This window comes from Mustela lutreola, chromosome 10, assembly GCF_030435805.1.
Source record: "Mustela lutreola isolate mMusLut2 chromosome 10, mMusLut2.pri, whole genome shotgun sequence".
Classification (NCBI taxonomy): Eukaryota; Metazoa; Chordata; class Mammalia; order Carnivora; family Mustelidae; genus Mustela; species Mustela lutreola.
The window spans coordinates 36,283,517-36,307,000 of record NC_081299.1 but is presented as its reverse complement, the minus strand read 5'-3'; the positions used below and the strand labels follow the sequence as shown (position 1 = coordinate 36,307,000).

The 23,484-nt window shown below is 52.8% G+C and overlaps 1 protein-coding gene across 1 annotated transcript; it reads right to left on the bottom strand.

Moving 5' to 3' along the window:
- Positions 1-248: 248 nt before the first annotated feature.
- Positions 249-18,107, bottom strand: LOC131809694 (fatty-acid amide hydrolase 1). The gene is made up of 15 exons (XM_059137001.1): positions 17,819-18,107; positions 10,677-10,790; positions 8,675-8,809; positions 8,338-8,471; positions 8,056-8,262; positions 7,768-7,808; positions 7,411-7,535; positions 6,170-6,295; positions 5,528-5,625; positions 3,439-3,538; positions 3,109-3,149; positions 2,290-2,329; positions 1,663-1,771; positions 1,043-1,188; positions 249-658 (listed from the first exon to the last, which is right to left on the bottom strand). Exons 1-15 carry the CDS (start codon positions 18,011-18,013, stop codon positions 530-532), a joined length of 1,740 nt encoding a protein of 579 aa, XP_058992984.1. The 5' UTR covers positions 18,014-18,107; the 3' UTR covers positions 249-529.
- Positions 18,108-23,484: the final 5,377 nt, after the last annotated feature.

The window sequence follows — 23,484 nt, the reverse complement described above, 5'->3', positions numbered from 1 at the left end:
CTCAGAGGATTTAATGGCAGAGGAGCAGAAAGGAGAGGGAAGGAGCAGAGGGAAGGAGCAAAGAGAGAAGGGCAATGCCCAGCAAAGTAGGGTTTAGTCTAAGTGTGGGGGGAGTGGGGGAGGGGGAAGTGCTGGGGCCACAAGAAGCCAGTGTCTCTCCTGTGGGGGGCTGGGAACCAGGAGACTGACAAGGCCCAAGGCCCGAGTATGGCTCAACCCCCAGTGCTCTAACAATGACAGCCACAAAGTACAGAGACTAGAAACATTTCTTGATTGTTAGTGGGCTTTTGCCCAAGTCATACCCACTGCCTGCCACAAGGAGGGGTGTCAGGGCAGAGGGAGGGGACCAGAATGGGGAGCAAGGTCCAGACTCAGGGGGTCTGTGCTTCTTGTTGGGGGAGGGGGACAGGGAAGCCTCTGCCCCAAGCCAAATTTCTCCTCCCAGGGTAGCAGCTGTGCCCAGACAAGGCTGGGCGCAGACCAAGAGGGTCTCAGGTCCTCCGGAGCCAGACGGATGGGCAGGCCGAAGTCAGGATGGCCGCTTTTCAGGGGTCATCAGTCGCTCCACCTCCCGCATGAACCGCAGACACAACTCTTCCTGCCAGGGCAGAGCCACGCACTGCACGGCCACGGGCATCCCCACGCTTTTCTTCATGGCCTGCAGGGGACACAGGTACCGGGATGGAAGGCGATGGAGACAGGACCCCACCAGGGACCAGGGAGCACCCCAGCTGGAGAGGAGGGGCAGCACAGCAGAGTCAGGCCGCAGTCTTTCTGGGAACTGCCAGGGGGAGCCTGGCTGGCTCACCCAGTAGAGCCTGCAACTCCTGATCTTGGAGTTGTGAGGTTGAGCCCCACATTGGGTGTAGAGCTTACTTAATGGGAAGGGGAGGGGAGGAGGGAGGAGGGGAGGGGAGGCGGGGAGAGAGGCAAGGACTGCACGTGCTTATGCTGCATCCCTCCCAGCAGCCAGAGTTGGGGTATGGGTGGGAGTCCAGGGGAAGGGGGTGCACAGGGGCTAGGCCAGGCCCCGTGGCCTCACCTTCTGTACCACATTGTCCCAGATATCCCCAAAGTAGCCCCTGTAATGTTCCATCTGGGCCTCATCGTCTTCGGTCACCGAGGTGACAGGCACCACCCCCGCAGGGAAGTCCAGGCAGTTGTAGAGCAGAGTGTAGCTGACTGCGCCTGAAAGGGACCACAGGGAGCTGGAGCCCTGCCCCCACCAAGTGAGACAGGCTATCTCCCAGAGCCCAGACTTGAGTGAATGACAAAGCCCAGGGATCCAGATTCAGGGCAGGCTGGAGAGCCTGCTGAGTCCTGTCCTGTGCCTTTGCCCAGGAAGTTTCCCCACCTGGACCCTTGTTCCTATTTTTCCTGGCTTTTCTAAATCCCATCTGGACTTTAAACTGCACCTCCCCAAACCACAGGCTCTGGATCTCAAGATCTCCAACTTCAGCATGCAGAGCTCCCAGATGACTCCCATCTCTCCAGCCAGTCGGACTGTGAGCTCCTCAAGGGCAGGGACCTCCTGGAGGGGTGCAACCCTCCCCAAGGCTCGGCTCGTACTTCCCAGCAACCTGTTGGGCATTGGGCTGAATTCACAGAAGAGGGAAGGCGGGTGGGAATGTCCGAGATATGTGCTGGGGCAGCTGACCTCACCTGTGGCCTTGCCTGGGGCGTTCAGGTCCAGAGCAGGGCCCAGCATGGGAGTGAGCAGCACATCCAGGTCCAGCGCTCTCCACTGGGCAATCACAGAGTTGCGGAACACCTGGGAGGAGGCCAGCACACCAGGGGAAGCCCTCAGACCCAGCCCATTGCATGGACTCCTCAATGGAGGGACAGTGATGGGGCTGGCTGGGGGCCCAGCACCTGCCCCTTCTCTGGATTAAGCCACACTGGGATGGAGGTCCTCAGGGCATCTAGCACAGCTGCTTCCAGGAGGCCTCCACTGCTCTACCTCCCATGTGAACTGTAGACATCATTTTTCCTGCCAGAGCAGGGCCACTAGTTCTGGACAGTACTGGGGGTGGAGGGGGGAAGGGGGCAGTGAAGGGGGCATCCAGGACAGATGCTGCAGACTGAGCCAGCACCCACGGATGAGCACCCAGGCGAGTGAGGACCAGAGAGCAGGGCCAGAACAGACCAGTCCAGGGAGTGGAAGGGGAAATGACAGACCACTCCAGGGGTCCAGAGGGAACCATGGCTAAGAGATCCCACTGGCAGGTGCTCTTTCCAATCCCACCCCATACCCTGCCTGACTCTAGTCAGTAGGGGGTCTGGCCTCACCTCGATCTCATGCTGCAGTTCCCAGAGCTTGCCAGCTGACCTGGGCAGAAGAAAGGAGGTCACTGGCCCTCAAGGTCACAGCCATGGGGAGTAGCAACATCAGACCCCTACTCTTAACACCACCTCCCAGATCTCACTCCTCCATGGACCGTTCTCAACTAGGGGAGCTCTGAGAGGAAGGTAGCACAGGAAAGAAGTTCAAATCCCTAAGTTCACATCCTGTGGAGAAAAACAGGCCCCACGAGGGATGTAGACTGTGTCACTTGGTGACTTTACAGCAGAGCCAGGCCAGATCAGGCCCAATTCCCAATGACCCTTAGGATACCAGAGACCAGAGTTGTCAAAGGTCCTGAATGCCTGGCAGTGAGAGAAGGGGCAAGTCCGCAGGATGTCAGGGCCTGAAAATGAGGCCATTCGTAGCCTGCTTTTCCCACCCGAGCCACTAAGGGGACAGCAGGACCCAGTGCAGCTCAGCTCCTGTCAGACCTCTAAGAGCAGGTCTCTCACAGTTTCCTCAGTAGCCCCCTCTACCTTGGGCCTCCCCAATGCTTCCTTTCCTGGTCCTTACTACCCTCATCTAGCCAGGTCTCTCCACCTGGTCTCTTTCTGTGATCTCCTTCAGGCCCCTCCTCTCTAGCTGGACCTAGACTCTGCGAAGACAAACATCAAGGTCCCATCTGAAAGCTACAGAGGTTGCCACCCTGGCTGGGCCACTTCCAGCCTCAGCACCCACTTCCCTAGGCTCTTCCCATCAGAAACCACTTAACCCCAAGTCAGGAGAAGAGGGGGGCAGGAACTAGGCACAGGAAATGTCCTTACCGGGGCTTCATGCTGTTAAGAAAAGCTGCCATCCTTGGAAGCTGCGAAGGACAAAACAGTGTCAGTGACTCAGTTCTGGGCTGAGAGTGGACAACAACCTTCTTCAGGCCAAGCTACCTGTGTCTCTTCCCTCTGTCCCTTCCCCCAGGTCCCAGGTCAGCCCCTCTTTCAGCATGTGACTGGCTGAAGATTGCAGGGCATGGGGAGAGGAGAAGAGTCTGGGTGGGGGGTAGAGAGAAGAGGAGGCTGTGCTTGCCGCTAAGGCGAGAGGGGAAGAGCCCCAGAGGCTCCCTCCCAGCGCCCCCCAGCCCTTTGCTCCTGTGCCCTCACCAGAGGCTTCAGCAGGAAAGCCAGCAGTCCTTTCAACCACCTTGGTATCTTCAGAATGGGGATCAGGTCCCCCAGGCAGGGGTCCACGAAATCACCTTTGCTGGGAGACAAAGGGTCCAGTCCAGCACTCCCTCCGGTCCTCCCTCCTGCCCTGCCCCTGCCCACAGCACCCCCAGCTCAATGTCATCTACTCTATGAAACCCCCACCTCCGCGAGACTCGTAACCGCTGGTCTCCAACCCCTTCATCTGCCTTCGTTCCTTTTTTTTTCTTTTTTTTTAAGATTTTCTTTTTTTTCTTTAAGTAATCTCTACACCCAACATGGGATTCAAATTCACAACCCCGAGATCAAGAGTCCCATGTTGTATGGACTGAGCTAGCCAGGTACCTCTATCTGCCTCCTTTTATTTATTTATTATTTATGTATTTTTAAAAATTAACATATAATGTATTATCTGTTTCAGGGGTATTTTTTATTTTTTAAAAAGATTGTATTTGTGTATTTGAGACAGAGAGTGCCCCTGGGGTGGGGGGCAGAGGCAGAGGGAGAAGCAAGCTCCCCATTGAGCAGGAAGCCTGACATGGGACTTGATCCCAGGACCCCAGGATCCTGACCTGAGCCAAAGGTAGACGCTTAACTGTCTAAGGCATCCCGGTGCCCCCTACCTGCCTCCGTTTAGACATATGACTTGTTTCTGCTTATCCTTTGGGACACCCGGACTCCACTCCATATCCCTGGAGCTTCTTGAGGCAGGACTCTGCATCTCCCTCCCTGGCTCACTCAGCTCAAAGTGATAAGGACTCCACGAGGGCAACATTTCCCCGGCCAGGACCTGACACTGAGGGCATCCCCTACTGATGCAGATGCGGGCTTAGAGAGACAAGTGGAGCCGCAATGACTCTTATTTCTGAGGCTGTCTCTAGCTCTAGAGCTTGGGGAAAGGTCTCAGGAGGCCGACCCTAGGGCTTTATCCCCAGAGCCAGAGTGAGGGGCAGCCCCTCGTGCTGAGGCCTGGGCCCTACTCAGCCACAAGCAGAGGTCTCGTCAGCTGAGCCCACATCAGCAGGAGGTATCGTCACAGGTCTTTCTTGCACCTCTGTCAACCCTTAAGGACTGGAAGCTTCTAAATGGAACCAGCTTCTCTAATGAGCTCTGGGATACCTGGCTGACTCAGTTGGTTAAGTGTCTGCCTTTGGCTCAGGTCGTGATCCCAGGGTCCTGCAATTGAGTCCCGTATGGGGAGTCCTGTCTGGGGCTCTTCTCCCTCTCCTTCTGCCTCTCCTCCTGCTTGTGATCTCTCTCTCTCTCTGTGTGTGTCTGTGTGTGTGTCAAACAAATAAATAAAATCTTTTTTTTTTTTTTTTTTTTTTAAAGAGCTATAGGGGTGCCTGGGTGGCTCAGTGGGTTAAAGCCTCTGTCTTCAGCTCAGGTCATGATCTCAGGGTCCTGTGATCCAGCTCCGAATCAGGCTTTCTGCTCAGCAGGGAGCCTGCTTCCTCCTCTCTCTTTCTGCCTGCCTCTCTGCCTACTTGTGATCTCACTCTCTGTCAAATAAATAAATAAAATCTTTTTTAAAAAGGGCTATAAAAAAAATAAACATGAGCTCTGCAAAGTTCCTTAAAGTAGGTCTGATCCAACCCACCCACTCTACAGAAGAGAAAAGTACTCAAAAGACAGGCTTGGCTCAAGTCAGAGGAGCCTGAAGTCACAGCATGATGTGTAGACCTCTCTCTTCTTGCTTCACCCTTTGCTTATCTCTCAATCTTTCCCCAGTAGACAAGCAACTCCCCTGCCCACCCCCTTCTCCCAGTGAGTTTTCATCACTCGGGCTCTGCTCAGTTCAGCCTCCCCTCGAGCTGGTGCCTTTCTAAAGTCTCCCTGGCCAGGGATCTCCAGGCTCCACCTGCACAGTTAGAGGGGCAGTGAGGTCCCTGCCCAGAACTCTCGGACCTTCTTTGTGTTCAGTGGAGGCCTGGCCCCCATCTTCCACCAGAGCAGCCCATCCAGGGAGTAACAGGACCCAGCTGATCTCCCTGGGTCTACCCATGTCCTGACCCCACCCCAGAGCCCAAAGGCCAACATCACTCACAAGTTCTGCAGGAAGCTGTGGCCGCCATCACTGAATAGCCCACCGGTTGACAGGGTCTCCAGAGCATGGGGTATGTTGCTTGGCAGGAAGGGAACCAGCTGCAAGATTGAGGGGTATAAGGGCCCCTGAGAAACGCTTGACTCCCATGCCCCACCCCCCATGCTGCCCAGGCAGCCCTGAGGATGGGTTGGACCAGCCCTGCTGCCGTGGGAGCCCTCCCTGGAGCCACAAAGGCAGGTGTCCTGACCTATGCAAACTCCCTAAAAATTCACATCATGAGAGGAGTCAAGCTACCCATAAACTTGTCTCAGATGAACAGGCGAAAACCACAAGCACACTGTCCTCAGATGGCAGGAACCCCTGGGCAGTATGCACCATTGCTTATGGTGGACGGGAGCTTCCCAGTGCGATGCTCCCTCATCTCCGGCACAGAGCTGAGCTCCCCAGCCACCACGTAACCTCACACTTCTGATCAGCCCTCTATCTGCGGGTCCTGCAGGGACATCGTTCCCATCCCAACCACAAAACCATCCCTTGGGTGATGGGTGAAAGGACACTAGGGACAGGTGACAGTCACGGGTACCAGGAACGTTTCCCTGAAGGAGGGGCCATACCAGGACTTCCGGGTCCCCACAGCCATACCGTGTGGCCAGCAGCCTCAAGGCTCTGCTTCGTCTCCAGCACGGCCCGCTTCATGGCCGGGGTGGGCATGGTATATTTGTCGGTCTCATAATACCCCACACGCAGTGGCCGAGAGCTTGTGTAGACCTGGACCAAAACCTCGGAATCAGAATCGAGTCAAGAGGGTGGCCCAGTGTAGGGCTCCCAGAGATCAGAGATGCTACTCAGCCCCAAACACAGCTGCAAGGTTGCAGCCCGGATCCCCAGAAAACTGGGTGCCAAAGAGGCTGCCCCTTTCTGCATCTGACCCTTTCACAAAACTGTTTCACAACGACTCTGCATTCTCACTGGCCATATGATGAAACTGAGGCTTCGGGTCTAGATAAGGAGATAGGCAAACGGGCTGGAGTCGGGCTGGGACTCGCCCAAGTCCACCCAGCGCAGACTGATAAGACTAAGTCCAGGAACCAGGTAACCTGTCTCCTGAGTCGAGGAGTCTACTGCCTGTTTCAGAATTGCAAGTCTTGGCTCCCATGATAATTCTTTCCAGACCACATCACAAGGACCGCATTTCCTCCTTCCCTTCCTCTCAGGAAGGAGTTTTTTTTTGTTGTTTTTTTTTGTGTGTGTGTGTGTGTGTTTTTTTAAGATTATTTATTTACTTGACACAGAGACAGAGAGAGAGATCACAAGTAGGCAGAGGCAGGCAGAGAGAGAAGGGGAAGCAGGCTCCCCGCAGAGCAGAAAGCCTGATGCAGGGCTCTATCCCAGGACCCTGAGACCATGACCTGAGCTGAAGGCAGAGGCTTAACCCTCTGAGCCACCCAGGCGCCCCAGGAAGGGGTTCTTAAACCACTGAGTGGTTAGAATAACCTCTGCTAGGGAGGGGGAGCTCACCCCACCCAGCCCAGATTTTCTGCCTGCCAAGAAACACCCTAGTTCTCCTACAAATGGTTCTTGGGCTGAGAAGTGACTCCTATCTCTCAGGGTCAGCAGGTGAGGCTGAGGCCAGAAGCGGGGCATCTTTCCTCCAAGGAAGCCTCCCAGCCCAGCCTCAGAAGTCCTAGGGTTGCCATAGGTGGGCAAGGGCTCCATCTGGCGGCTCTCTGGAGCAGCAGCTGAGCCCAACTTCAGACCCTTGGGTGCTTTTCAAGAGACAGAGCCTCCAAGACCTGCCCACAGTGCCTGGGGCTGCTCTCTGGGCTCCGGAGCACCAGCAATAGCCAAACTCAACCCCACACCCAACCCCACCCCCTGCTCACCTCCTCCCTGAAGGGCAGCGGGGGCACTGTGGGGTCCAGACGGAACATGTCTTCACACAGCAGTGCTCGAAGGCACAGTGCTAGGCTTTCCACATCTCGGGCCATGGGGCCGACTGAGATCTGCACTGTGAGGGCAGGGAGGGGAAGGAAGAAAGATCACCCTGCCCTAATGGGCTCTGGGGCTGGGTCCAAGCAAGGGCTGGGCCATGGCCCAGGAGTGTGAGCGGAGACAAGGAGGTAGGAACTCAGACCTAGACTAGCCTGGGAGCCAAACACTGCCCCCAGGAGAGGCAGGAGCAGAGGTGGATCAGGCAGACCCCCCCTCCTCCAGGGCACTGAGGGAACCCCAGACCTCACCTGCTACCTGTCCATAGACACAGCCCTTCAGGCCACTTTTGCTGGATAAGAAACACAAGATGTCGGAAACAGGAAATGGTCACCCTCTGCCCAACCCCAAACCCACACAGCAGCTTAGAACTCTCACCACTTTGGAAACTAGGAACCAAGGCCAATGGCACTGACATTCCCTCCCAGCAAAACCCCAGCAAGGGACTCCCTGCCTGGGGCCTAAAGAGTTTGGAAGCTAGACTAAGACCACACAGCAAGAGACCCAGAAGCTCCTTCCACCCACCACCCACACCATACCTGATACGGTTCGCCGTGGGCTTGAGGCCACAGATGCCACAGAAGGAGGAGGGAAAGCGGATGCTGCCTCCAATGTCAGTGCCTAAGCCCAGCGGGGAGCCTCCAGCCCCAATAAGGGCCCCTTCACCCCCGGAGGAGCCTCCTGGGCTTTTGGAGGGCTTCCACGGATTCAAGGTCTGGCCAAAGAGGGGGTTACTGCAGTCATAGCTGGGGGAAGCAGGAACAGGTCAGCCCGGGTGCACTGGGGCCAGAGTCCCTGGCCCCGCCCATGCACAAGCCCACCTGAACATGGACTGAGGGACGTTGGTGTGCACAAAGGGCACGGCGCCTTGTAGCTTCAGGACCTGCACCACCACACTGTCACACTCTGCGGGCACGCTCTCGTTCAGACTCAAGCCCAGCGTGGAGTCATGGCCCTGGAGGGAGAGACCAGCACCAGAGGGCTGTGGCTGACACCTCAGGGGCCCTTCAGCGGCCCAGGACCCACTGCCACCGCCATCCTGTGGGCCAAGGCTAAGCCTTGGAGGGCCCCAGGTAAGCCAGGAGGCAGAGCCAGCTGACAGGGACAGGGGTGCAGGAGTGGGGTGGGGGTCAGAGCCAGATAGGAGGTGGGGCACACCTTGCAGCTGAAGCACTCCTTGAGGCTCACAGGAACGCCATAGAGCAGGCCCCGCCGTGGGGCCTGGGACAGCTGAGTCTCACAGTCTGCCAGGTAGGTAGTCACACAGTTGGTTCCTTTGTTTACTTCCCAGGCCTGGAGGAGGGAGAAATAGACACAGGGCAGAGTGACTCTGGCTTTTGTTTTTAGCTGTGGTCAAATATACATTATATAAAATTGGCCTCTTTAAGTCTACACAGGGAAAGGGTGACCAGCAACAAAGCCCAGAGCCAGGAGCATGGAGAATAATTGAGAGCCCAGCACCCACCTCATCCGGGACATCTAGCCCCAGCGTCACCCTGGCAGCATCTGGCCTCAACCCCCAAGATGGAGAGAGCACCTCCAGGGCCAGGGCCCAACCCAGGCACCCAAAGGAGCAACAAGCACTGGCCTCAGACACTCCCCAGAGGGGATGAGCTGGGAGGGAGATGACCTTTGACCTCTAAGCCACATCTCTGTCAGTGAAGCAGACAAGGGCAGGTCCCCACCTCAGGTCACACTGGGAGTCAGCACAGAGCACGGATAGACCCAGCTGCCAGCCTCCCAGAGGCCAGCAATTTCTCTCCTGCACTAGGCCTGGCCCACACCAGCCCCAGCTAAGCCTCCCCACCCCCGGAAACTCTTGAATCTGATAATCAAGGCACACAGAGCAACTGGCTGATACCTATCAGTTAAAGGAGTGGAAGCTTGCCTAAAAGGAAATGATACTGCTGTCCCTGTGAGACATCTGAGGAAAATGGGTGTGGACTGCACTGCCACACCTCAGCCCGTGAGATCTGTGGGTGAAAAGGTAGGGCAGCCGCTTTTCAGGGACACTGAAAGAGGAGACACATTGGTCTGCTGAGCCTGCCTGTGTCCCCTCGGAGCATCCAGGGCAGGGGTCCAGGGTCCTCCCTCCATTGTCAGCCTCCCTCCCCCTCGCTCAGTAGCTGTCATTCACCCAGCTGTCACTCACGCCCATGGATCGGCTTAGTGGTCATACTCACTGCCACACACTCTGCTTCGAGAAACCACAAGCAAAGAACTCACAAAGCACAGAGAAACCACAAACAAGGAACTCACAAAGCCCAACTCTTTCTTTCCTTCCCTTCGTTTCAAACAGATGCCTGGAACACTTACTACGTGAAAAGACAGAGGGCCCAGCACTAAGTATAAAGACAAGTAAGACAAGCTCTATCCACAAGGGACCCATGTTGACCCAGAAAGAGGCCAAGGCAAGTACAAAAACACCCAGAGAAATGTGTTAAAAAGTGAGCACTGAAGAGGGAACCCTAATTCGGGTTAGGAGGGGAGGAGGGTCAGATCCCTGAAAGAGGATCTCCTTCTCTGAGCCCCAAAGGTTCAACTGGCAGTGCCTGTTGCCTCAGATGGGGCAAAGAAGAGGGAGAAGAGCCTTCCAGGTAAAGGGAGTCCCGCACAAGGCAGGGCTCCCCATGGCAACCTCTGGGTGCCAGGAAACCCCCGACAGTAGAGCTACTGAGGCCCACCCTCCAGAAGGCCTTGGCCAGACAGGATGCTGGAGTCAGCAAGGAGCCGAAGAGCAGAGTTTGAAGAACTGGAAACCTGAGAGGGCATCCAGCCAGGAGGCTGGTGCTCCATCATGGAGGGAGATGGCTGCTGGTGGCATGGGGACCAGGGATTGGACTGGAGAGAGCTATAGAAAGAGAACAGACCACACTTGGTGACCGATGGGGTGGAGGCGGGTGGGAGAGGGAAGTCTGGGCTGAACGCCAGGCTCTTAAGCTAAGACAACATGCTCTGTGTCGCCCCCACAGAAGCACACACACAGAGTCAGCGCTTCTCTCTCTTTCTCCTCTCTTTCTCTCTATTTCTCTCTCCCTCATGCAGCTCCTGGTAGCCCCTGGCACTGTCCCACCCTGGCCCTCAGAGAGACGAACTCCAGGCCAGGTTTTCCCCACAGCCTTTGCAGAGAGAGGGAGGATCCCTGGGGTCCAGGCCTTACCTTTCCAACGTAGGTGAAGAGTGCAGCCTCAGGGGACAGCTCCCCACTGTGTAACTTCTGCACCAGCTGGTTCAGGGGCAGGGCCAGCAAGGCCTCTGAGTCCATGTCAGGGTTCTGAAAAGACACCCCAGGTAAGTAACCCCTCTCCACATATGCCCCAAGTGCTAACAGCAGACACATGTGGCCCAGTGCCCCTAAGTCCCCACACCTGGCAAAGCAGATGCTCACTGTCATGTGGGAATCTACGATAGACACGCCCACCTGCTGCTCTGACACCAGACATGTGGCCCAGCCTAGGCAGGTCCTTGCCACCTACAGACAGTACAGATATATCTCTTCCAGAAGGTTATGGGAGAGGCTGCCCTGGGAAAGGCCACGCCCAGGCTGAAATGTTATGTTATGAAAATGTTATAAAATCATTACAAACCCCCACCACTAACAACTGCCTATAGCCTCCATGCTGGTACACTCTGGGTGTTGATTAAATCTTGTTACCATTCCTATTGCACAGGTAAAGAAACCAAAGCCCTGAGAGGCTAAATGCGTCACCTAGGCCCATACAGGTAAACTACGGTTCTCTGCCCACTCAGCATAGCCCGTCTACTGGCTATCCACCTGCATCTAGCCACCCACATCTAACCCCTGGCAGGGGAGGCAAAAAAAAAAAAAAAAAAAAAGGGAAGAAGAAAAAGAAGACATTGTACAAAAAAAAAAAAAAAAGAAGAAGAAGAAAAAGAAGACACTATCCTGGGTGGTTGGGGCTATAGCTAGAGGTTATCCCTAAAGAGGGATTTTTTTTTCCCCTTCTTTCCAGATATGTATTAGGTGTCTGCTCTGTACCAAGCACCAAACTAGGCCTGGGGATACAACTGAACAAAAAAGACAAGAAGTTCATGCTTTGGGAAGTGAGCAGGTAATGAAAAAGTAAACAAGAGTCTGAGTCAGTGAGAAATAACTTGAAGAAAATAAAACCCATTGTGGTGCGTGGGGTGGGGGTGCAGGACACACAGGTACGCGCGGTGAGAGAAGAGCTCTCAGAAGGAGGGGGGACAATTTTTCAGACACATGACTGCCAGGTCTGGAAGGCTCCCAGAGTCTCTGAGGTCAGTCCCTGCCTGCAAATCCAGCTCACTCCCTCCTCAATGGTACAGAGCCAGTTAGCAAAAACAGCTAGAGGAGGATCTCTGAATCACAGCCACCACTTCCCAGCCCCACTCCGGCCTGGGCTCTCCTCTTGCCAAATCCAAGAGATACTTGATTCTGTTCTTCACTCCATGTCTTCATCCACTTGCGGGATTCAAACGTATTGAGACCACACACTGGCTCCCTTCGACTTCCTCTGGTTTTCTCCTGCTTCTCTGCTACTTCTGTCATCCCTTTATTCAGTCAGTCAACAGACATGTTCTGAGCACTTACTGTGTGCCCAGGACTAAGTTAAGGGTTATGCATTTGGAGGTAACCAAGACAGACAAGTCCCCGCTTTCAGAGAACCCACACTCAAGAAAAGAAACAAGTTAATAAATGATGGACAGCTCATGGAAAGTGCAAGAAGGCAAGTACACACTGCTGTGACGGACACAGCAGAGGACTGGCTCAGACGGGATGGTCAGGCCTGGCAGGTGACGTTTCTTTCGGCTGTGACCTGAAGGATGAGAAGGAGCCAGATGTGGGAAGAGACAGTTTCCTCTTGTTTCCTCCCTGATGCTGGGAGAAGTGAATCCTCTTGTGGCTTCCAGTCAGGCTCTCCACCTACCCCATGGCCTCTGGACCCTCCATCCAGCCCGACCCAATCGAGCTGTGGTGTTCAGGGGCCATTCCCATTGCCACCCACCCCTGTGTCCTTCCCCCGGAGCTCACTGCCCCCCCGCTTTCCACCGGCTCCTGCTCCGTGCACCCTTGCTCGGGGAAGGGCTGCCATCTCTCTAGGTGGTGCATGAGGACAAAGGAGTCATCCCAGATCGCACTTTCTCCCTCCCACCCACAGCCAAATCCAGTCAGTCACTGTGCCCACTAAGTAGCTCTGGAACACGGCCACTTCTCCATCCTCTCTACCAAGACCCTTGCGAGTGACCAGCCTTTTTCTCTTCGCTCACACAGGGGCCACCTAACTGCCTGCCTTGCCCAAGGCTTGCCCCACCCATCACCCTTCCTGCCAAGCCAAAGTGCAAAGCCAATCAATCCCTGCCCCTACCCTGCAGGTCCCTGTCACAGCACAAGCCCAGGGCTTGCCAGGAGGTGCTTTCAGGCACCGGTCAGACCCCTCCGCACCCCTCCCTGAGACATCGCCTACTCATGCCCTCCACAAGTCCTTGGCACCTGAGCCTTAACAGCAAGAACACTCTACCCCCAGCCTTCATTTGTTAAACAGATATATTACTTACTTGGGATATATATATATATATATATATTACAGGGTGCCACAAAGAAGAAAAAAAATGAATCTGTGATCTCTCCACACACACTTGATAATCCCTGGTGATATATTTCTTTTTTTTTTTTTAATATTTCATTTATTTATTTGAGTGAGAGAGAGATAGAAAGCACAAGCAGAGGGAGCATCAGGCAGAGGGAGAAGCAGGCTCTCTGCCGAGGAAGGAGCCTGACAAGGGGCTCAATCCCAGGACCTCGGGATCATGACCTGAGCTGAAGGCAGACATTCAACCAACTGAGCCACCCAGGTGTGTCCCTGCTGGTGATATATTTCTTAAAAGGAGACACAAAATGAAAAATGAACACTTTCCCCACCTACCCCGAGGACCACCCTGACCAGTCCCTCTACTGAAAAAGGAAACCAGAGTTAATGGTTTCTAATGAAAACTTAGAGAAAAAAAAATGTTTATGAAAAACCCAGCATGTATGTAATTATTTATATATGTAGGCACAAAGGAGTCATGCTATATGCACAATACTTACTAACTACACCTTGCCTTGCTCACTTGATGACGGAAATAGCAAAATGGCTCTTTTTTTCCTGATTATATAAATGTGCTCACTGTAGAAAAGAATGCCTAACAGTATGGCGAAGAAAGTAAAAGCCAGCGAAGAGCTCCCCGCCCCACCACTAGGGTAATTACCACCAACAGTCTGGTCACCACCATTTCCCACCTTGCGACAAGACACCAAGAGCCCCTATGTGCCTCAATTCGAAGCTGTCAGCAAGCTCTCTCCATTCTCAGCACAAATTTTAACTCTGTCCTTTGTTCTTGAATGCAGATGGCTGATGACACAGTTGCTAACGCTTGTTTTTTTTTTTAAGTCTTCAGCTAGTTATCAGGCAGCTGAGACATTCCCTGTCTCACAAGACACCCAGGAAAGTCTGCGCCTCCAAGAGGCCAGTCCACAAACACGGGGGCAGTGACATTTGAATGGAGAATGCAGAGATGTGTACAAATGAATTCTAACAGAGAACAGCAGACACCTGTAGCGTTCTTTTTCCAGGGACGGATACTAGAGCTATCGTTGAACGGCTGCCCCCCACTAGCTGTTTTTCTCCTTGAGGTCTCTACTGCTCTAATTTCTGGGATCCTCCGTGGTCCTCCACGTCTTTTTCTTTTTCCCTCATGGTTTTTATCATGTCTGTTCTATTTCAAGATATCTTTTCCCTTTGGTTACGGAGGCCACGGATCCTGGTCTCAACGAATAATTCATCTACTGAATCATTTCCCTTTAAAGTTAGGTTCGAGTGGGGCTTGGAGAAGCCCAGGAGATGGAACTACAGGTCAGATCCAATGGAAAGACGTGGTGCTTGTTAAGACCAGTGGGGTTCTGACAAAACGGGTTGTAAGTGATGAGGGCAAAGGCACAGAGGCGTGAGCCAGTGCTCTGGTATGTCTCTCCCAGCCATCATATTCCATGCGTGCTAGTCCCTCTCTTCGGCCTAGAAAGGATATTAAAACTCATTCAGGGGGCAGGGTGGGTGGGGAAAGGTGGCCAAAGGGTTGTTACAGATTAAGCCTCACAGGGTCAACAGAGAGTTACCAGAAACAGGCCTGACTGTAGAGTTGCTCAAGGTCGAGAGAGGTGAACCGTTTTGTGATGACTTAGGAGAAGCTTAGGATTCGCCCTCCTCCAGCGATGCCTGGGAACCCTGGAGGCATCCGGGCTCCCAGTGAACTTCGAGCTTCCAGTCAGCCAAGCTTTATCAGCAGTCCATCAGGCCAGACCTGTACTACCAGCTCCGGTAATCCCCCCAGGGCCTGCGCAGGGCCCTGCTGAACTTCCTGCCCCTTGCTATTTGGGGCTGGGCTGAAAAAGCCCCAAAAGAAAGGCTGCTGAAACAGCCTCAAATCCCAAACTCCTCAAATCCCACTCCAGAGCCAAGCAGAAAGGCATCTGGGCGCAGGAAGGAGAAAGGAGCTAGACCCAAAGTCCCAAGGGACTGAGTTCAGCTAAACCACCTCCCTCTTAACTGCCCTCAGCGCCTTCAGAGCTACTGTCATCAAGACCCCATGCCTTTGGGGCACCTGGGTGGCTCAGTGGATTAAAGCCTCTGCCTTCGGCTGGGTCATGAACCCAGGGTCCTGGGATCGAGCCCCACATCGGGCTCTCTGCTCAACAGGGAGCCTGCTTTCCTTCCTCTCTCTCTGCCCACCTCTCTGCCTAATTGTGATCTCTCTGTCAAATAAATAAAAAAATAAAATATTAAAAAAAAAAAAAAAGATCCCATCCCTTTGAGAATTGTTCACACCACTGAGACTACTGAGACACTGCTATCTCCCCCACAGTCACTGGAAAATCAAAAGGTAAATTTCACTGTTTACCTGCCTGGAAAAGCCAAGCATTGATGTTCTGAGGCCAGGCTTTCTTGCCTGGTGCAAAAACAGCATTTTCTATTTCAGAGCCAAATCTTCTACCCTGGAAGGTTTTGTTCTTGAAAATAATGAAGGGCAGGGGTGCCTGGGTGGCTCAGTGGGTTAGAGCCTCTGCCTTCGGCTCAAGTCATGATCTCAGGGTCCTGGGATCGAACCCCGCATCGGGCTCTCTGCTCAGCGGGGAGGCAGCTTCCCTCTTTCTCTGCCTGCCTCTCTGTCTACTTGTGATCTCTCTCTGTGTCAAATAAATAAATAAATAATCTTTTTAAAAAAGTAATAAAATAAAATAAAATAAAATAAAAAATGAAGGGCAGTTGCTCCAGAGGGAAACTGTAGATGCTGGCGCCTGGAGCTGAAGTGAAGGAAGGCCTATCCTTCTACCACCTCACTCTCCTGCTAGCAGGTGGGTTTCTTGTGACGAGGAGGCAAGTTCAGCAGGTGGGAACCGTGGGCTGATCCCTGAAGCTGCCCCCACACAGTTCTTGCTAGGAGAACCGGCTGGCAGTATTCTGGCTTTTGTTACAGAGCGGGGGCCTGGGGAGCATCGGAGGGTACCAGGCCGAGCCAGGCAGCACTGCAAGGATCCGCGAGTGGGGCACCGTAGAGTTCAGCCAGAAGAGGAGGACTAGACAGTGAAGAACTTGGGCTCAGTTAGGGTCAGTGGCCTGTCTGGGCTGAAGCTCTAAGAACTGACTGATGGCTTTTCAGCCAGCTTGATGAATAGAGGCTGGAACCAGATACATATTTATATCAGCAAATAAATAAATATGACATATCCTGGCCCGGGAGCAGTATGGAGTAAATTCATACCATCTAAAACCTCACTGTGATCAAGGCTGCGCCCTGGGCCTGGCATACTTTTTTTTCTTTTTTCTTTTTTTTTTTTTTTTTAAGATTTTATTTGTTTATTTGACACAGAGAGAGAAGCAATACAAGCAGGGGGAGTGGGAGAGGGAGACGCAGGCTTCTCGCTGAGCAGGGAGCTCGATGTTGGGCCCAGTCGGAGCTTGATCCCAGGACTCTGAGATCATGACCTGAGCTGAAGTCAGATGCTTAATGACTGAGCCACCCAGGTGACCCTGAGCCTGGCATCCCAAGGCCGGGTCTCCCTACCTATTATTCCCCCCCTCAATTCTCCCAGGCTGGAATGAGGCTAGAGAGTCCCACTGGGCGTCTAGGTTCTAGTTTCAGCTCTGCCCCAACTCTAAAATCACTTGCCGCAGCAGAGCATCTGCTAAGCGCAATTTTCTGTGACTCTATCCTCCTGATTCCTATTGTGTCCCCAGTCACCTGGAATGCTTTCCCACCTGTCAGATCTGAATCCTCTCAAACACAAACCCTCACAAATGATTGTGGCAAGTTTTTCCTCTCTCCGTACATAAGAACATCTCTTGGAACTTATCATTTTGACTTCTACCTGGGTCCTGTGCCTCAAACACCTGGAGAGAAAGTCCCCTCCTCTAGGCCCCTCCCTGGGGCCTAAACACACACTGAGCTGATCCGGAAGGAGAAAAGCTTGTTGACAGATCATCCAGGGAAGGGCTAGAATTACACCAGCTCAAGGAAAGGGGCCTATCAGGGGTTAGAACAACACCTGGGCGGCAGGAGCTGGGGAAACTGTTCCAGCCTGGTCCCCTTTGCACTTAGGCAAGTCCTTCCCTGGATGGCTTTCAGGATCATCATGCACAATTAACCACTTCGAACTGTGAGTGCTCCACATTTTGTTGGCCATCACCCTCTGATTCCCAAGTCTTTCTGTTATTTTTGTTTTTGTTGTTAAGATTTTATGTATTTGACAGAGAGAGAGAGAGAGAGAGAGAGAGAGAACACAAGCAGGAGGAGTGGGAGAGGGAGAAGCAGGCTTCCCCCTGAGGCAACGAGCCCCAATGTGGGGGCCCAAGAGGGGGTTCAATCCCAGGATCCTGGGATCATGACCTGAGCCGAAGACAGACCCTTAACGACTGAGTCAGTCACCCAGGCGTCCCATGATTCTGAAATCCTAAACCCGAGCATCCTAATGGTTCTCAGGCTTGCATTTTAGTGTCCCAACAATCTTGAGATTCTTTGGTACTGAGCAAAGCTCCTCTTGACTCAGTGCAGTGATGTCCTTTCATGACCTGCCCTGTCCCTTTCGTTTTCCTGACTCTCCCCACGGCTGGCTCTACCTGACTCGGAAAGAGTATGGAATGCATTAGGGCGTGGAGAGGTACCGAAAGTAAAACCTGCGCTGCTCGCCATCTGCTCCCCCGCCCCGCGCCAGTGCGCCTGAAAATGCGGCTAGGGATACCCCCGCCCTGTGCCTCCCCCCACACACCGGACTCGAGCGGTCACCTGGAGGCGGAAGCGCTGAGCCGCCTTATCCATGGTCTCCAGGGCTGCCTGCTGCCTCTGTCGCGCCCGGGCCGCCGCGCGCCGCGCGGGCCGGCGGCTTGACCAGCGCAGGGCCACGGCCGCTGCCACGAAGCAGCAGGCCAGGGCAGCCCCGGAGGCGCCAGACAGCGCGGCCCACAGTTCGTCCAGTACCATGATCTCCTGCGGCCGACCGATGCCAGGAGCGACAGACGAGGAATCAGCACGCGCGCGTGCCGCCTCAAAACCCGGCCTGGATCTGCCCAGGATCCCGCGCCCGCCTGCGCGGAAGGGGCGGGAGGAGCGCAGCGCTGCCGCCAGCCCGCGGGGAAGCGCGCTGTTGCTTGGCAGCGGGCCGAGGCCGCACGCGCGCAACGGTCAAGGGCAAGCCCGCACCCAGCCGAGAGGGGCGGGAGGGCCAACCGCTTCCCCCAGCCGCCCCACGACCCCAGCTCCCGAAGACGTGACTAGCCGGAGCCCCCCGCGGCAAAGGACTGCCAAGAGGACAGGGAGCAGCGATCGACTGATGGGGTTCGCTGACCTGATTAATCCCTGCAAACAATTCAGAAGCATCTTTCCAGGAGACCTTCCCCGGGTGCCCACCTCTCCCATGCTCGGGGCTCCCAGGGGCACCAGGAGGGAGGGGCCCAGGAAGTCCCGTGGGGAGCCCACCTGCTGCCCCTTCCGTTTTCCCAACCCTGGAACCCCATCTCTCTCTCCCAGGACTCTTCATGTCCTGACTACCCATCATTTGTTTTGCCCAGCCACCTCCTGCAGACTGGCTTTCCCAGAGTCACCCTTCTCCAGTCATGGGCCCTCCTGGATTATACATCCAGAGAGCAGTGAGAGGACTCCCGACCCGGAGTCTGGGGACCCAGCACTCTTCATTGGGCGGGGTGGGGTGGGGGTGTTACATACACAAACAAAATACTCCCACCCAGGCATGTCTCATAGGACTTTATGCGCTTTATCTCGTCCTCCCACGGACCTACGAGGAAGGCGTTTTTATTATCCTTATTTTATAGCTGAGGTAACTGAAGACAAGAGGGGTTCAATGACTTCTGTGGGCCACACACGTGGCTGAGTGGGGACTGAAAACTCAGCTCCAATCTCAAACCATTGCTCTTAACCATCATGCTTTAGAACCATTACTGCTCCTGGAAGAGAAACTCTGTGGGGTGCGGGGTGGGAATGTGCTTTGTGGTTGGAAATGCTGTCTGCTGGTTAAATGCTCTGCTGGTACTCCAGTTCTAGGTTTACTTCTCTGAATCTGTGCCTTAACATGTAAAAGGGGGATGGTGAAAATGCCTACCTCACAGGATTGTGAGCAGTCTACGAGGTCCTTTAGGATTGGCTCCTGGAACATAGTAGGCCCTCCTACTTTATTGACCAAATGAAAGGCCCGCCTGTGAAGAGCCTAAAAACTATCAGTGGGTTGCCTGGATGGCTCAGTGGGTGAGTCCGCTGACTCCTGAATTTTGGCTCAGGTGGGGATCTCACTGTTGTGGGGGATGAGCCCCACCACCACTGCCACACTCAGCTCGGAGTCTACTTGAGATTCTCTTCCTCTCCCTCTGCTCCTCTCCTCCCTCTCTAAGATAATAAAATAAATGTTTAAAAATAAATAAAACTTGGGGCACCTGGGTGGCTCTGTGGGTTAAAGCCTCTGCCTTCAGCTCAGGTCATGATCCCAGGGTCCTGGGCTCCAACTGGAGGTCAGGCTCTCTGCTCAGCAGGGAGCCTGCTTCCCCCTCTCCTTCTGCCTGCCTTTCTGCCTACTTGTGATCTCTGTCTGTCAAATAAATAAATAAAATCTTTTTTTTTAATAAATAAATAAAACTATCAGTTATTTTAACAGCAAAATGGTTTATTCCAGAATAGCAGAGAGTTGCAACTCCTGACAACCTAGTCAGGCCAAAAGCCACAGGCAAGTCCAGGGAACAAAGGAGAGGACAGCTCTTTTACAGGGAGAAGGGGGAAATTAGGAGGCTCTATTAGAAACAAGAAGTCCACTGGAAATTTGAAGTATAGTGGCTTTTCATTGGCTGAGTTATGATATTCTCTCATTGGCTGAGGTGTTGCTGGGGGAAGAAAAAAACTTTTTTTCCTCCAGCTATGTATTAAAATAGTGTGAATTGGTAAGGTATGTCACTTCTGGTTGGGTCTGCCATTGAGGAGAGAGAAGGTGTGACAGCTCTTCCCTCTGGCCTGGTGATTCCACTTTAAATGAGATTTCCTGGGGCACCTGGCTGGCTCAGTTGCTAGAGCATCCAACTCTTGATCTTGCGGTGGTGAGTTTGAGCCCCATATTGGGGTGTAGAGTTTCCTTTAAAAATATAATAACAAAAAATGAAGTTTCCTTTTATGAGTTTTCACACATGCATTGGAAGAATCTGGACCTCGGGGTCCAGTAAGTTGCTGTCAGGCTCTTGAGTGTATTCTGGAGGGGTCCAAAGCCTTGTGTTTCTAAGTCTTCAACCCCAGTTGAATGCTGCTGAGTTCCTACTCAGCACTCATAGCCCTTTGTAAGTTTGCCTAGGAAAGCTGACAATGCAGGATGATGGAAACTCCAATCTGAAGTAGGTCTTGCAAGGTCATCCCACCCCATTTCCTGATAGAATAAAGGGATTACAGCCCTCAACGCTTCAATTTCTGGGTGACCTGAGGTGATTCAATTTCCCCCCAACCTTTTTTAAAAGATTGTATTTATTTATTTGTCAGATAGAGCACAAGCACGGGGAGTGGCAGACAGAGGAAGGAGCAGGCTGAGCAGGACCCTGGGATCCTGGGACCCTGGGATCACAACCTAAGCCTAAGGCAGACATTTAAGCAACTGAGCCACCCAGGTGTCCCTCAGATTTCCCTTTTGCAAAATAAGCATTCTTCCTGACACACACTCCCTCTCAAGAAAGAGAAACTAAGATTATAGTTATAGGGACACTTTGGCCATTCTAAGGCTTAATCACCCAAATTTGTAACCTGCTGTGAGTTGGGCAACAATTTGTTAATTTAGGAACACTGTTCACAAAATATTAACTTGTATTTCTTGGCTATGATGATGTCTGCTCAGTAGTAGCTTCCTGGAGGCATATTAAACAGGATTTAATTTATAAAACAGATCTGGGGGTATCTGGGTGGCGTCTGGAAGCCAGGGCAGCAATTCCTGGACCAATTCTAATGTGCAGGTCATGGAGCGGGGCCACTTCATTCCTCTGAGAGAGGATCCCTTCACCTTCTGACATTCTGTGATTTCATTCAGCAGGCTGCCACTGACCCCTGCTACTATTTGATAGGCCTCTTGCTGTGAGCTGGGGAAACTGAGGCAAGTACCAAACTTCAGATATGGCCTTGTGGAGCTCAAGGTCTGGTTGGGAAGGAAAAAACGTGCATAGATCAAGAGACAAAAGAGATCCTTTGGTGGAAATGCAGAGATCATACTTCAGAAACCCAGAGAGCCTTTGGATCCTGGGCCCTTGGGCTTGGGGCAGCAGATAGTACAGATGTATAAAGCTTGGCTCTGAGGTTAAAGTGTCTGGCAACCCATCCCTGTTGTGTAACTGTGTCTGTTTCTTTACCAGGAAAAGGAGGACAATAATGGCTCTCCCCCTCCCCCAGTTCGCTAGTACTATTATAAGAATCAAATGAGTTAATGCACCTAATACAGCCAGAACAGGACCCAACATACAGTAAGGATTCCATGTATCTTGATCATTATATTATTATTGTTATTACTTATTATTAAAAAAAAAAAAATAGAGACCCACAAAGAGGGCTTTTCTAGCCTGAGGAGCTCAAGCTCAGGAACCAGACTGCCTGAGTTCAAATCTGAAGTTTGCTACTTGCTTACAAAGTAACTTACAAATTACTTACAAGTAACCTTGAATAAGTCACTTTAGCCTCTTGTGCCTCAGTTTCTTTATCTGGAAAATGGGGGATAATGCCAGCAACTACCTCACAGAATTGGGAAGATTGAGTTAAATTAAGGGAAGAGGTTAGAATAGCACCCTGCCCTTTGTCAGAGCTCAATAAACATCAGCTCATGAGAAAGCAGGAATGTGATGCAATCTTACCAGTGTTTGGGGAAGGTAACTTGGAAGAGGAGTGGGAGCAGAGGCCATCGAATGGAAGAGCAGGCAGATCCGAGGATGGGGGTGGGGTGGGGTAGATTTCCAGGGCTCTGCCTCTGTTATCCAAAAAGCATCTGTCAATACCATACCATTCTGGGAGTCACACAGCAGGGGGTATGGTGTCAGGTGAGTTGCTCTTACAGACAGTCCCTCAGGCAAGTGCTGGTGGGTTCCCTGAGCAGGTTTGGGGGTCCTCCATTAGTTGGTCACCTTCAGTAAGTCATCCTTGTGTGTCCTCAGTTGTGGGGAAGACTGGTAATACCCTGCCAAGTCCCCTTGGAGGTGGGAGCAGGGTTGCAAGAAGGGGAAGGAGAGCTTGCAGAAGAGAAGGGAGATTCTCAGATTCCAGAGGCTTTAAAGTCTGTCTTTGTTCTGAGGGTGAGAACACAGATTGTGCCCCGGTTGCCAGTAACTGCTCAGCTTCTGCATTTCCTTTCATGTAGGTGAGACTTTCAGTCCGGAAGAGGAGAGCCGGAGAGGGACACAGCCCTACTTCAAGGAACTTACCATCCCCCCACCAGGTGATGTGGGACACCACGCTCAGAAGCACTAATTGTGGGGCACTTTATCATTTCCCAAGCACTATCAAGCCTTTGACCTCAGCTGTCTGAGCCTCCTTAGCACCTTAAAGGCCCTCACTACCCCAACACTGTGCTCTGAGTTAGGGGAGTCTATCTCCTGCAGTAAGTGGATTACATAAATGATCCCAAGACTCCACCCATTTCTAGATCTGTGCTTTTTGCAGAATCACTTCGTAGCTCCTCCCTTCAGGAGGTGGAATCTATTTCCTCACCCTTGGAAACCTGGGTCAACCTTTGTGGCTTGCTTTAACTAACAGAAAGTGTGTGCAAGGAATGTTGTCCTAGTTCTGAGCTGAGGCTGCAAGAGAATTTTCCCTCCCTTTCCTGAAACCCTACCACTACCATGAGAACAAGTCACAAGCTAGATTGCCAGATGATGAGACCACATGTGATGGAACCTACTCGCCCAGTCGTCCCTGCTTAGGCCCTTACACAACGGGCAGTACCCTGCCAAGATAACCAGAGCCACTTGCGAGCTGATACATGAGTGAGCCTAGCCAAGCCCAGCCCCCAGGTAGACTCAGAAAATAAAAAATAGTGTTGAAACCACTAATTTTGAGGTGAATCTGTCACAAAGCAACAGCTAACGGATCTACCTCCTGATCCCTATTGCCCACATGAATAACCGAGGACCACAGACAACTAGCGACTTGCTCAGTGCTACATAGCCAGCGCAGGGAGCGGGGGGGGGGGGGGGGCGCAAGGGGATAACCTTTAGGCAAACCTGGATCTTTGAGAACTGCTGCCTCTGGAATATGGACACAGACATTAGACTTATTAAAAGTTCCTTTGGTTAGCTTGGAAACACATCAACCTCATCTCCCCTTAAATTTGTTTTTCTTAACCCACTTGGACATTCACACAATGCTACACTCTCTCTCCTAAAAGTATTTGAAACCGTGGGGTAAGTTTCCTCGCCATTCTGTCCCTGAGTTGCCTT